A 13,666-nucleotide genomic window follows, 5' to 3' on the forward strand; every position below is an offset into this window, starting at 1 on the left:
GCAGGAGATCCAGTCAGTATCCATCACCCTGCAGCCCTATGACGCACAGATACACTGTCTGATAGCTGCAAAGAGATGCAGCCTTGCGATTCTGTATTATGACATATAGCGGTAACAGACACTGCACACTGATCAGGATTATTTCCACCAGCACCTTTTACTGCTGGTGTCAGACAGCCGGGAATCTTAATAAGTTCACCACTGTGGTTGCACATACAACAACGTACTGAATTTCTTGGCGCTGTTCAGTCCAGTAACGTAATGCATGATAATCGTCCTCAGATAGCTTGGAGTCGTGTGTGTGTGTGTGCAGTGCTCTCCCTCTCACCTTTCTCACATGTGTCTCCTCCGTAGCTGGGCAAGCAGAGGCAGAGGAATGCATCAATCTTGTCAATGCAAGTGCCTCCGTTTTCACATGGCTCGGACTGGCAGTCGTCAACATCTGTTGGGAGGAAAGAAGCGAGGATAACAGACTTGGTTGGAGATCACATTAGGGTTCAAACTTAAGAGATGTTTTCTGCTGAAGAGATGTTGTTCATGAAGAGGAGTAAAAAAGTCGGAGGCGTTCAAGAAGTGACACAAGAAGAGCTGGTCATTGCTCCCGGTTTAAACAGTGTAAGGTGTCCATGTCGGTGTGTATAGTGTCATAATTCAAACAGGGTGAGAGCAGAATAGAGACAGTCTAATCTCCTTTACATTCCTTGTTTGTCCTCATTCTCTCACAGACACTCTAAAAGCCTTTCAAGTGTTGCTACATCCTTCTTTATGCGTTTACAGATCTTAACTTGATGTATGTCCAATCTCTTATTTTGTCTCTTGTTCATTGTCTCCTTTTACAAAGGACTGAATGAGGGAGAAACGGCAGTCTGCATTGCTTTTCCTTTAAAGCTGTTAAAGTGTAGACATAAATTTTGGTGGACGAGTGAGCAGATAGAGCTGAACTTGGTCTGGGCTCGGCCCCCCATTTTGGCAGACTTCCACACTGCTGAAGAGTCCTCAAGCAACAACAGATACGCTACCAGCTCCAGGGCTGCCGCTCTGCAGCTGACGGTGCTCTCTAACCTCTCTGTGGCAGGCGAGAGGAACATTTCTCTACAGGGATCAATAAAGCATCACTTTATCATTGTAAATGGAGGGCATGTAATCTTCTTTCAACACTGTGGGGTTTTTTGGACCCAGAATAACAGATATACCCCAGGACTGCAGAAATCTATTAAAACTCACAGCGAGAGTGCAGAAAGAGAGCTACTTAAAAGTTTAAACTTACTTCAGAGTATCTCCTCAGATCTCAACAGTTACTTAGTTTCAAGCAGGAAGCTGAACACTGAAAAAGGTCAGTGGCTATGAGGAGCTATTGTAAATGTGTCAGACGGATCAAACCAGAATGACCTTTAGCCTCACACAAGACTTTCATACTTCACACTGGTGAGGTTGGCTACATAAGGATTCGTTTTCAGTCTAGTCAAAAAAAGAAGTGAATATGGCAGTGTTCTAGTGTGATACTAAATGAGATTGTTTTTGAATCTTTTTTAAAATACAATTTTCTCGGCTTTAGTAACCTAACCTAACTTTAATGTTTTCTTTGGCATCAAATACTTTTAGGTTTGATCTAACTTTAATCTGACAACAGGGGTTGTTTATGTGTTTATGAAGATGGCAGCTCTTTTATGACAGAGGGAGGAAAATGAGGCTGTTATTTTTGAAGAAAGACAGAGTGTGAAAGCGTAGATTTGAGCTAATGTGTTTTCTTGTAACGGGCTCAAAGTTGTGATCAATCAAACTATGTTGTTTGTCTGTAAGATCAAATAGCAGTTTAAAGGCATAAGTAGCCTTAAAGTTTTTCAAAAGCCACTTATCTTATTGAGAAAATAGCCTTCTTTGACAGCTTGGTTCATCGGTTCAAATCACTTCAAACCACCATGACAGAGGAATAACACTGTGGCAGAAACACGATATAGGATTAGATCTACTTCTCTACTTACTAAAGTGTGGTGAAATTGTACCAAAAAATTTATAATATGAATCAAGGATTAGTCATTTTAATCATAGTTGTACCAAGCTCAGACTGTCATTTATTAGAGATTAAATTAAACAGTGTGGGTGCAACCCAGCCAGATAATCTCCAAATAGTTTAGGCAAATGAAACTTCACCTGACAATCACACATTAGTGTGTTTAGTCAAAAAGGGCAGAGGCTGGATTCCCTACAATGTGATGTGGAAGTTTTTTTTTTACATTTTTGTCTTTTTTTTTACCAGCACTGGTATTGACTCGGACCTCATATTCTTAATTCTATAATAAAAAAATCCTAACTTATGAAAAAAAAAAAAAAAAAAAAATCAATGACCTTGAATGACCTTGAGATGTGCGAGTTCACAGTTCCAACTTTTTCTTTCTATTAAAATCAATCCAGCTCTTTGTTTTTCCTCTAGTCCCTCTCATCCATTATGCAGAGGGGAAGCTGCTCCTCCGAGAGATAATACTGCAAATTCTGCAAATCCATAACAAAGCCTTCCAGCATACCCACGCATCAGCTGCTGGCTGTCATTTTGATTGTCTCTCCATCCGTCCCTCTGTCTTTCTATGACACGAACAACCGACAAAATCGAGTAAATATTAAGTTGTTCACAGCCAGAATGTGGATCATTTATTCATGAAGCGATCATTTCCTTGAGGAATGGCTGCCTAACGAGCTGAGCATGTGTTAAGGAACAAATTAGGGCCCTTAGGGCAGATATATACTGTACCTCTGTCACAGTGTCACAGAACCTCTGCAGAGGTAGTTCTACCTGCTGCGGGACAAAGGGGATCAGCTACAGCGAAGCTCTCTTCTAAAACACAACTATATTTGGGAACCAGTTTAGTTCAAGAAATGGGAAGTAAAAGTGGATGCACAGAATCCTCTATCTCAATATCAATATACACAATACATATTTGCAGTATTATGTTATAATACAATTGTGCAAACTTGATTGAGGAACCTTTATAGAATATATTTGACTGTGAATTAAATTAATAATTACCTGAAAAAACAATGTGTTCATCACAATGATGCAAAAAATCTTGTAAACCTGATACAATGTGGTACTCATCATTGATTTCCAACATGGCCAACAATGTCTGATGCAACCAGAGTTTGCTTTTTTTTGGGGCATTTTTGCCTTTATTTCGATTGGTGCAGTGACAGAGAGACAGGAAAGTCCGGGAGAGAGGGGGAGTGACGTGCAGCAAAGGGCCACGGGGTCAGATGTGCTCTACCAGGTGAGCCACCGAGACGCCCCGAAGAACTTTTGAGGCTTTTTGAGTCATCTTACTACCTGTTTCACAGTCATAGCAAAGTATGAAAGATATCAATAAGAACCAGTAGGGACGATGAGGCATCCACCATCCATGGTTTATCTTTTCAACTGTGAGCAGCCCCTTCATTTCCTTTCTGCTTTGCATTGTGGTTTAGTAAGTAATAGTTTCCTTCAACAGCACACTCAGAAATGGACAATATTTTGAATGCACGCTGTTTGCTTTGAGTACATTTATTTTGTCAGCTTCTCCAAACCTGCTTAGAATCAGTGTTCAGCATGGATTTGGGACACAGCGTGACGCCTGCTGTGGCTGGAGCTTTGTGAGCGTCAGATTTGGAGTTGCAGCTACGTGGCTGACTGTGGGTGTATATTTTAACCTTGAAGAAAAAAAAGAAACACATCTGGCTCTCTGATACCACTGCACCATAAATACAGTGACACCTCCGCAAGTATAATTCTTGCCCAATCTTGTCATTGCCAAAGATAACAGGCGGTTCAGAGTGAGAGGAAAATTCCATGTAAACAAAGGATTGATCAGGAAGATTTTGAATCTAGTTACTGTCGCACGCTTCATGCAGGCGATCCTGACCTGGTCCTTCCTGTAATTAAGTATGTCCAATCTATGTGTGAATTTTTGAGGGTATAATTACAAATAACCTTTAGCTACTTCCACCAAGAAGGTTATGTTTGCTCCGCTCTTTGTTTCTTAGTTTCATAAAATCCTATGGATGGATTTCCATGAAATTCAGGGTGTTGATTTGTTTGTTGGTGCTGATTTGAATCTGGGATTTCTGCCATAAAATGATTTTTCTTTCTTCTTTTTTCAGCCATGATGAAACTCAGCTAGGCTTTGACATGATTCCAAAACCTTCACGTTCGGGACAAGAAATCAAATCAGCTTAAAAATTCAAGTGACTGTAATAATGTCTTTGGGTGTAACAGCAAGTCAGAGAATCGTTGAGCGCTGGCACAGTATCACAGAGATAGATCCATTTGTACATGCAATCAGCATCTTGGCTACATGGCACTACTTTAGCCAGGAGTGTTATTTGTGAGAAGAAAACGTTGCCATTGAAAGCTACCATGGCTACGACCTTGAGGGACAATTACCATCACCCTTCTCTGACAGTCTCATCCTAACCTTTGACCCTAGTATCTAGTCAAACTCCTCTCTCACTGTGACGGACAGCTCAGCCTCTGACCTGCCAACAGGCCGTTGAAAAGCCTTAGGCCAATATGTACAGACCAGAGCTGGCTTCATTATGCCGGTGTGTGTGTTTGTGTGGGATATGTTTGCGAGTGTGTGTGTGTGTGTGTGTGTTTGAGCATAACTCACCAATCTCACAGTTCTCCCCGGTGTATCCTTGTGGGCAGTAGCAGCTGTAGCCCGTTCCCTGAGGAAGGCACTTTCCTCCGTGCAGACACGGGTTTGTCACGCAGGGCTCCACCTCCACTAAAAGAGACAGACGGACGGGGGGTGTGTGTGTGTGAGTGTGTGTGTGTGTGTGTGTGTGTGGGGGGGGGGGGTGGATTTAGGGATTCAAAAAAAGGGAGTTAATTAGTGATAATGTAAAGGAGAATGTTTTTGTTAGTTTTTTTTGTAAATGTGATTTATTTGGGAAGGGATACAACACGTGCGTTTAAGCTCTACAGACTGAGTAAAGCTCCATTTATTTCTTTCCGTGGTGATCCTTTAAAGTCAGATGGCTTCAACGCAATTCCCCTCAGCACTGCTCTGGATAAAAATAAAAATCAATGTATGACTCAGAAAAAAAAACACATGCCATCCTAATTTTCCATCATTGCAGTTCAGCTAAAACCAGCGGTTACAACAAACACACACAAACACACACACACACACACATACACACACACACACACACACACACACACACACACACACACACACACACACATATCCATTTCACACTCTGTCTCTTTTCAAAGGGATCAGAAGCCACAGAGCCTCAACCTCGCCATCCACTCACAGCCACAGTTGTCATGGTTACCATATGGAAAGCAAGCCTTGGCTCACTCCACCGAGCGTAGTGGGCAGCGTGAGAACTTCAGACATTAGCCATCCTCAACAGAAATGAGCAGACCTCCCGCTGAGCACCTCGGCCTCGCTATTCACCCCCAAAATGTGTGCGTGTGTGTGGTCTCCTTCCACAATTACACATTTCCATATCAATTGATACACCACCACGTGTTTCTCCCCTGAGCCGCTCATTATAGCAACTTAAGGTCTTTGAAAACCACCACTCGTTCATCCTGTCCGCAAAAGCTCGGCTGTGGGAGTCTTTGTTCTGCCAGATCTCTCTCTCTCTGACACTGAGGACTGCTTAGGAGGAGGTGGTGTTGGTTGGAGCAGGTTGACACTGTGTGTGTGTGTGTGTGTGTGTGTGTGTGTGTGTGTGTGTTTGTGTTTACATGGCACGATGAGCGAAAATCAATACCTTGGCTATGATTAGCCCTGAAGCTGATCCTGGTCAATAACTAACCAGAAGCAGACATCTCAAGCTCACATCCTCTGAATTATCATCATGCCGGCTGCTGTATTGGACAAAATAAATGTTCAGGGCTTAAATAAATAAAAAAAAGAAAGAAAAAAAATGATAGAGAGTTTTCAATCAAGGACTCTGGTACAGAGCGAGATTTCTCAATAACTTTAACTCTATAGATTTATGATAAATTTTGCAAAGTAAACCTCTGTGCACATGGTTTGAATTCTGCTGAAGTCAGGTGCTAAAACCAGCCATGCATTTCATTTAATGTACAGCAGTCTGGTCCAACGTGGACTTGCACCCTCTGCATCAGTCAAGGTCATGGCACGCCTTGACAAATAAACTGTTATGACAAGCAGATTTACGACAGTATGTATGTGTGTGTGTGTGTGTGTGTGTGTGTGTGTGTGTGTGTGTTTGTGTGTGTGTGTGTGTGTGTGTAAGTGTGAAAAATAAACCTTGTGCAATTGGCCATTCATTAAAGCGAGTGGTGCAGAAAAATCAATAGTAGGTAGAAGGAGGCCGACTGTCCCTCGCTCCGCACAGCAGCTGACACCACCGGCACAAACAACAACAACAAGCTGGCAACAGCAAAACCCAACTAATAAGTTTACAGAGATAGGACGGTTAGGGGATGATACTTTGCAGCAGCAGCACTGGGAAACCTCAAAGCATTAATCTACACATCACACCTAGCCTTTGCTATGGGTAATCACAGATACTGCAGTGGAAACACGGTTTACTTTGGAAATATGATTTTTGGAGAAGGAGTTTAAAGACATCGTTGGCATTTCTGTGAAGGCAGGAGAGCGCGAAGACGAAGGTGAAAACAAAGAAACTATCTGCAATTTAAATGTTACAGGAAAATGAAGAAAAATCAGTTTAAATAAATCAAACAGGAGAAAGAAACTTGATGGATGACTGCGTCTTTGTGCTCTGAGCGTGAATCCATGTGTATCTGTGCTTGTGTGTGTCCACGTTTTAGTGCAATGTGCTTCGCTGCTGAAAGTCCTTGAATCCAACCTGAGGCCCCTTTTTTCTCTCCTCTCTCATTGATTGAACTAACTGATGAAGTGCTGCGTGATCCAGTCAGGAGAGCAAACACTGACCACCACCATGAAACCCAACCACAGGGGACTGAGCAGGAGCTGGGAGTGTGCACACGTGAGTGAGACAGATGTACGCTGAAAGCCATTACTCTGGTCCAATCTCTCTGCAAGCGTATCCATCCACCTCCTCTGTTTGTGCAGCAAAGATATCAGTGTGTTTGTGTGTTTATGGCCTTCTGCCTGCATGACTCCAGGGTCTCTCAGTCAATCAATCAACCCTCATACTGTACACCAGCAGTCCAGATGGTTACCCTCGGCTTCTTGTCGATACAGTTTACAGCTGATTTCCATCTGCAGATCCCTCGCACCCCGAGCAGGCAGCTCAGCCACGCCTGCTGCAGACATGAGCCGCTTTCAAAGGGCGCAAAATAAATCACCATAGAAATGTGTGATAGCATGATGTCCGTGGGGCTTTCAAATGCCGGGTGATAAGATGTTTCCTGCATGCGCTCTCATTATCAAGCGGGAAATAAGTAGTAAACCAGGTGGCCAGCCAGGGGCTTCACTGAGATATACAGTGCTGCAGACTTAATGGACAGACTGTGTATGGTGGCAGGGGTGTGATCTCTGCTTGTGATGGGAATAAAAGGTATGTAGCCAGGGAATACACACTGAATGTTTTGAATAAATAAACCAGTGGAGAGGTCAGGGGAAGGGGAAATGAAAAGGCCGTCTTACAGAACAATTCTGTTCTTTTACAACCAGGATCTTATTTTTATCGTTTCTTTATAATAACAGTGTTAGCAAAGTCATTCCTGAGATTGCACAGTAAGGGTTAGTCACATCGCTTGCTACATTTCATCACTCAGTTCAGCTCTGTCCAAGGTGCCTTTAAAGCCTCCACACCCACACATCACACATTTTGTATTTAACACATGTAAGAATAGAAAACAAGACATTATCATGTAATAAGTAGCCAGCCTATCCATCCACAGCTAATGCTTTCTTAGCTCCAATTACCACAAGCAGGTTCACACACCTATTCACTATGAACAAAGCCAGGTAATGTCTCAAAGTGGGCTACTGTGAGCAAGACAGCAAGACAATTTTGGAGTAGCATTTCTCTTCTTTAGATAGAGGCTAACCACCGCCCATCAACTCCGGTCCCTGTGCCAAGCTAATGTGTAACAGACAGCTCTTCTTTTATTTTGTTCCAAGTTATATTTTTGGGCATTTTTACCTTTATTCCGATAGTACAGCGAGAGATTGAAAGACACTGAACGCACTATCAGACAGCACAAAATGAGACCTCCATAAAATGTCAGCGTACTACTGGATTAGATATGTAAAAAACTGTATCCCTACACTACTGGTTACTGACAAACGGTCACCACAGAGGTGTAATGCATTGGTAAGTAAAGTGTTACTGCACTGGTTATAAACAAGGTGATAGTTTTGCCAGAATGTCTGAACCACTTAATTCAGAAGAGTGAGAAAGTGAGCGCACCCAAAATATCAGTAGCATTCGCAGCAAAGCATCGCAAACACTCTGCGCATGTATAACTGCAGTGAGCAAACAGAGATGGAAACAGGCAGTTTGGGTAATTGTTTTACACTTTGTCTGTGTTTTCTCTTGCAGATAAATTTGATTAATCTGACTGTTGTGTTTTATTGACCTGCTTTTTTAAATTACATTGCCGTATCCACAGGTGTCAGCGATTAAATTGTTTTTATTCCTGCCAGAAATGATTGCCAAAATACAAAAAAATAAAACTCAAGTTGTAATTAATAAATCAGAATTATCCTTAAAGACTATCAAATTAAAATAGTGATCAGTGTTCAACATCTTAAAACAGATAAACAGTTCTTACTCGTTTGGCCCAGAGTTATGGTACTGATGTTTGATCCTCTGCTGCTCTCCTCATCCATGTTGCCAGGTAACAGGGCCCCTGAGCCCACAGCGTGAGACCAAGCCGGCTCCTCCTCATCCGAGGGCCCCGACAGAAATGGAGGATAATCCAGAGAGCTGTTGTGACTCGCTTTCTCCACTGGGACCCAATGAAGTGATGTTAGGGGGTTGGTGGCGCTGTCCTGGTTCTCTGAGAGAGGAGATGGAGATGGGTCTCCTGATCCAACCATTTGAGTTGAGGACTGGGAAGAGGGTGATGCTGGCGAGGGTGAGAGGGATGGGGTCTGGGAGGTCGACAATGGTGCATCAGTGGATGGAGAGGGGGAGGAGGAAAAGGAAAGAGACGGGGACTGAGATGGCGATGATTGAGAAAAGGACATAAACGCTGAGATGGACGGGGATGGTGAGGTTGATGGCGATGGAGATGAGGACAGTGTTTGATATGGGTCTAGTGAGATCGACGGGGACGGGGTTTCTGCTGGTAAAGCGGACGGGGATTTAGACGTAGAAAAGTCAGCGCTTTCTGACCCAGGAGTGGTCATCACTGTGGGCTCTGGAGGACTGGCGGTGGTAGTGGCAGTGGTGGTGGTGGTAGTGGACTGTCCTTTCCTGTGACCCCTTTCTCTAGATCTTTCTCTGGATCTTTCTCTCGGTTTACTTGTTCCAACCGGTCGTCGTGAGACTTGTATTTCCCCTTTTGCCTCTGCTCCGGTGATTTCTCCGCTCCCCTCATCTTCTCCTTTCCCCTTCTCCTCTCCTCTCCCCCTCTCTTCTCCTCTGCTCCTGTCCTCCCCTCTGTTCTTCTTCCCCCTTCCTCTGCCTCCTCTTCCGCTTGCTCTGGAGGTCACTGTCTCCTCCCTCTTCTCACCCGGCTGGGTTGTGGTCTCTGCTTCAACACGGACCCAGGTATCCCCGCTGGATGCGGTAATTTCAGGTGCAGAGCTGGAGGCGGTGAAAGTGTGCGTCTCTGAACTCTCCCAGCTCTTGGTGCTCTCTGTAGTCGTAGGAATACCGGAGGCGGCCAAAGTAGATGCCAGACGAGTGGGTGAGTCTTCACTGGCTGATGAAGCGTTCTCCTCTGGGGTACTGCTGAACCATGAACTTCCCCAAGAAAGCAAACCTGCGGAGGGCGCAAAGCAAAGAAAAAGAAAAGAGCAAGGAAAGTCAGGCGTGCAATTATGGCAGACAGAGGGAAACGTGCAAAAGACAAAGCCAAGAGTGACGAACAAAGTGAGAATCATCTTATGGATTCTCTATGTCTTGCCAAGAGAGGAAAAACAAATGCTTCAAAGCTGTATGAGCTACTCATCAGTTATGTTTCTTCTACCACTGCACCAGCACTGTCTACACTTCAATATTATCAGCACTTGCAAGAAAAGCTCTGTGGACACCGCAAAGACAAGCGTTTAAAGGAAAGGTTGGAATAAAGCTGAACATTTCCCTCTACAGTATGTTAAACATTACTGTCAAACACTGCTGGGATAAATATAGCCAGAGAACGCTGTGTGTAGGGGATGGATGAACTAATGAAATCCATGTCATTACGTTTACAAAGACAGTTAGACAGTTGGAATTGTTTGTTTGAAAGGTTTAACATTCAACACTGAATTTAAGTGTGAGCTTTCAAATGAACATTACACCGTGTTCATGTCATATCAGAGTTAAGGTTATTACCAGGTTCTGACTTGAACACCAGCCACTCATGTACACATCTGAGTTATAATCACAACAAAAGACTGGAATTAGTGCCTTGTGGTTGTCTGCCTCCCCCACTCAGACTCGTTGCAGATTACATCCTTGTTTGTCCAGAGTTATATTAAGTATTAACCATTTGTGTGAAATTTTATCTTAATTGCTGTGTGAAGTTTCAAGATATGGCTAAAAAAAGTGTTTTGTCCGGTCACAGTGACACACACCTTTGAACACCAAAATCTAATCAGTTCATCCTTGAGTGCCAGTGGACAGATATTGAGATATTGCATTCAGGTCACTGTGACCTTGACCTTTGACCTTTAACCACCAAATTCTAATTAGTTTATGCTTGAGTCCAAATGAATGTTTGTAGCAAATTTGAAGAGATTCCTTTAAGGTGTTACAGAGATTTATAACGTTCACAAGAATGGGATGTACGTACGTTCGTATGGACGGACAACCTGAAAATATAATGCCTCCGGCCCTGGCTGCTGCCGTTCACAGTAATTACACCCAAAATAAATGAATGTAGTGCTGAATTGTCAAGGCAAGATTAAATAATGTGTCTAAAATAAAATGTTCAAAATGTATGACAATATATGGCAAGAACAGGCGAAGTCTTATCTGAGCTTGTTCACAGATATGTTTCTATTACTGATGACATTTAAAGAGATTGTTTCATGTCATTATCATGTTTAAAACTTTAAAACTTTAAAACTGAAACCACTTTTCATTAAACTAAATAAAGACAATAAACGTATGAGTGAAGGTCTAAAACCCCTCTGGACCAACACACACACACACACACACACACACACACACACACACACACACACACACACACACACACACACACAATCAGGCCAAACACAATGAAACTAAGGACCACCACAGTCTCACAAATTGCCTCAGAATTGAATCAACAACTCTGTAACACAGTTTCAACGAACAGCGAGCGGGGATGCCTGCCATTTGAAAACGGCTTTCTTCCACAGCCAGCACATAAAGACCTGTAAAGCCGAAGGCCCCCTGGAGTAGTGGGAAACACAGGTTGATGAGTTTGTTTTCAGTCTTTCTCCATCGTCTGCCTGCCTTCATGTGTGAAAGAAACCTGATGTTTTCATCCCACGATGCCTGTGCCTCAGTGTTGATAATGGGCATGTAGCTCAAGAGAGACACTTGGAGACATGATTTCTCTGCGTGGCACAGAGCAGCCACAGTCACGGAAACAAGCAGGCTACTCCTGTTTTCGGTTCTGGATGCTCCATGTAAGCACTCCATTAAAATATATTTCTTAAAATGGGTCTATTTGTACAGCAAAATAGGTTCAGCTGTGGTTTAAACCACTCAACGATGAGGGTTTCCATTTGATTGAGAGCCTGGTAGAGTCAGAAAAAACCTGCATTTTGATTGGAAAGGTGCCTAAATGAGTGAATCTAACCAAACATGCCTAAGTTGCAGCCAAGACAGGAGCTGGCTGAACTCTCAAAATGCTAAGCAGAGAAGCTTCAGAGCTTCCTCTCCTCTCTCCAGGTTTAGCTTCCACTCAATCAGTAATATAAAGATTCTGGTATGGCTGTCGTACTGTATACATGTTTATACAATTATGAATATAGAAATAAACAACATATTTTTGTTATGTGGCCTCATAAATTTTAAAGAATGGATTCAAGAGCTTGTGAAGAATTATACAAACACTTCATCTGAAGCGCTGTTAGATGAAAGAATTTAAAAGTCTCTCCTTTTGGTAAGTTACTTTCTAAATGCTTGTGGGGAAATGAGAATTACAAAAGCAAATCTGCAAATGGCCTTTATAAAGCTGAAGAGCAAGCTTTATAAAGGCTGTCTAATGTAACACAAAAGCAAGCTTTGTGTTACATTTTATTTTATTTGAATTTTTACATACTTTCAACTGAGTTTCAACATGGAACAGCACATGATAGAGAGCTGTGCACCCCCCTCCACCCCCCAAGAGAAATAATTGAATAAGATTAAATAAAAAAAAGTCACAGTATTCAACCTAAACAGATACCAAACAAGTATGTTCATTGATGAAAATAGCCCATTGTTTGCAGTCCTCTGTGAGTTTAGGGTGGGGTTTCTTCAGGTCTGCGGGTAAATAATCTAGAAAAGGAGACCAAACCTTGAGGAACAGCTCGTCTTTTCCTTTTCAGACAGCCTGTAATCTTTAAGGGGGGAGGGTGTTAAAAATGTCCCTGTACCAGAGGGTGACACTTGGCGGGGAGTCTTTGATCCAATTGTGCAAGACGCACTTTCGTGCAATTAAAGTGAGCTTCTCAAGAAGGTTGTAGTGTGATGTATGGAAGTGCAATTCCCTGGTGGAAGGGTCTGAGAGGAAAAAAAGAAAGTATTTTTTTTTTTTTCATTTTTATGTTAAATGTTCCACTAATTACATTGGAAATAGATGCCCAGAATCTGGAAAATAGTTTACACCCCAAGAAGAAATGGAAATGCATCCCCATATTAGAATGGCAGAGGAGAAAGAGAGGGATTTATTTTGTGCACGGTAACAAGAGTGTGAAGAATCTACTGATGCTGAATCTCCCTTAGGCTCTTTCATGTACACGTGGATCAGATCAAGTCTATAGCCGCTTTCCAATAATTTCCAATATATTCAGTACCTATATCTCTTTGTCATTTATGAGACGCGTTTGCCAACTCATATGTCAAAGGAACCGAGAAGTGAATAAAATGATGATATAAAATGTTTTGGCTCTTCAAGGTAAATCTCTCAGAAGAGGAGTTAACCTGAGAAGATATGAAATGCCTCTTGCAGGTATCCAAAGAAATAACCCTAACCCTTGGGAATATCAAATATCTCTTGCTGCAGCTGGAAGGACAGCAGAGCATTAACTTTAAATAAGTCACCAAGTGCATGAATCCCCTTGTTAGAGAACACATGAAGAGAAGGCAGGAAAGTCAGGATTTTAGATATTAGGAGACAGTGGAGATTTCACATTTTTCCGTCCTAGATATTTTGTCATATCATACCAGACTCTGATACCCAGGAATCAATACAAATCTCTCTCTTCAGATATATATGTAACCAAAGCCAGAAGTGGCATGCATGACCGGCCCAAGTTCCAAGATACAAAATTAGGCATAGAAGGTTCATCCATATCTGTAGGTAGTTGTAAGTATATTACTCCTCTGTCTAGGCCAAATAAAATTAGAAAATGCCTTTTTCTAAGTC

At 42.5% G+C, this 13,666-nt stretch overlaps 1 protein-coding gene across 1 annotated transcript in view; it reads right to left on the minus strand.

Moving 5' to 3' along the window:
- Positions 1 to 13,666, minus strand: part of LOC130178546 (neurocan core protein-like) — a 48,294-nt gene that overhangs the window by 6,684 nt on the left and 27,944 nt on the right. Inside the window, exons 12-14 of the mRNA XM_056390888.1 lie at positions 8,723 to 9,880; positions 4,635 to 4,751; positions 329 to 442 (exon numbers count right to left, since the gene is read on the minus strand). Of these exons, the coding sequence (XP_056246863.1) occupies positions 329 to 442; positions 4,635 to 4,751; positions 8,723 to 9,880 (1,389 nt within the window). The remainder of the gene's footprint in view (positions 1 to 328; positions 443 to 4,634; positions 4,752 to 8,722; positions 9,881 to 13,666) is intronic.

Source organism: Seriola aureovittata, chromosome 12 (genome assembly GCF_021018895.1).
Source record: "Seriola aureovittata isolate HTS-2021-v1 ecotype China chromosome 12, ASM2101889v1, whole genome shotgun sequence".
NCBI classification, from domain to species: Eukaryota; Metazoa; Chordata; class Actinopteri; order Carangiformes; family Carangidae; genus Seriola; species Seriola aureovittata.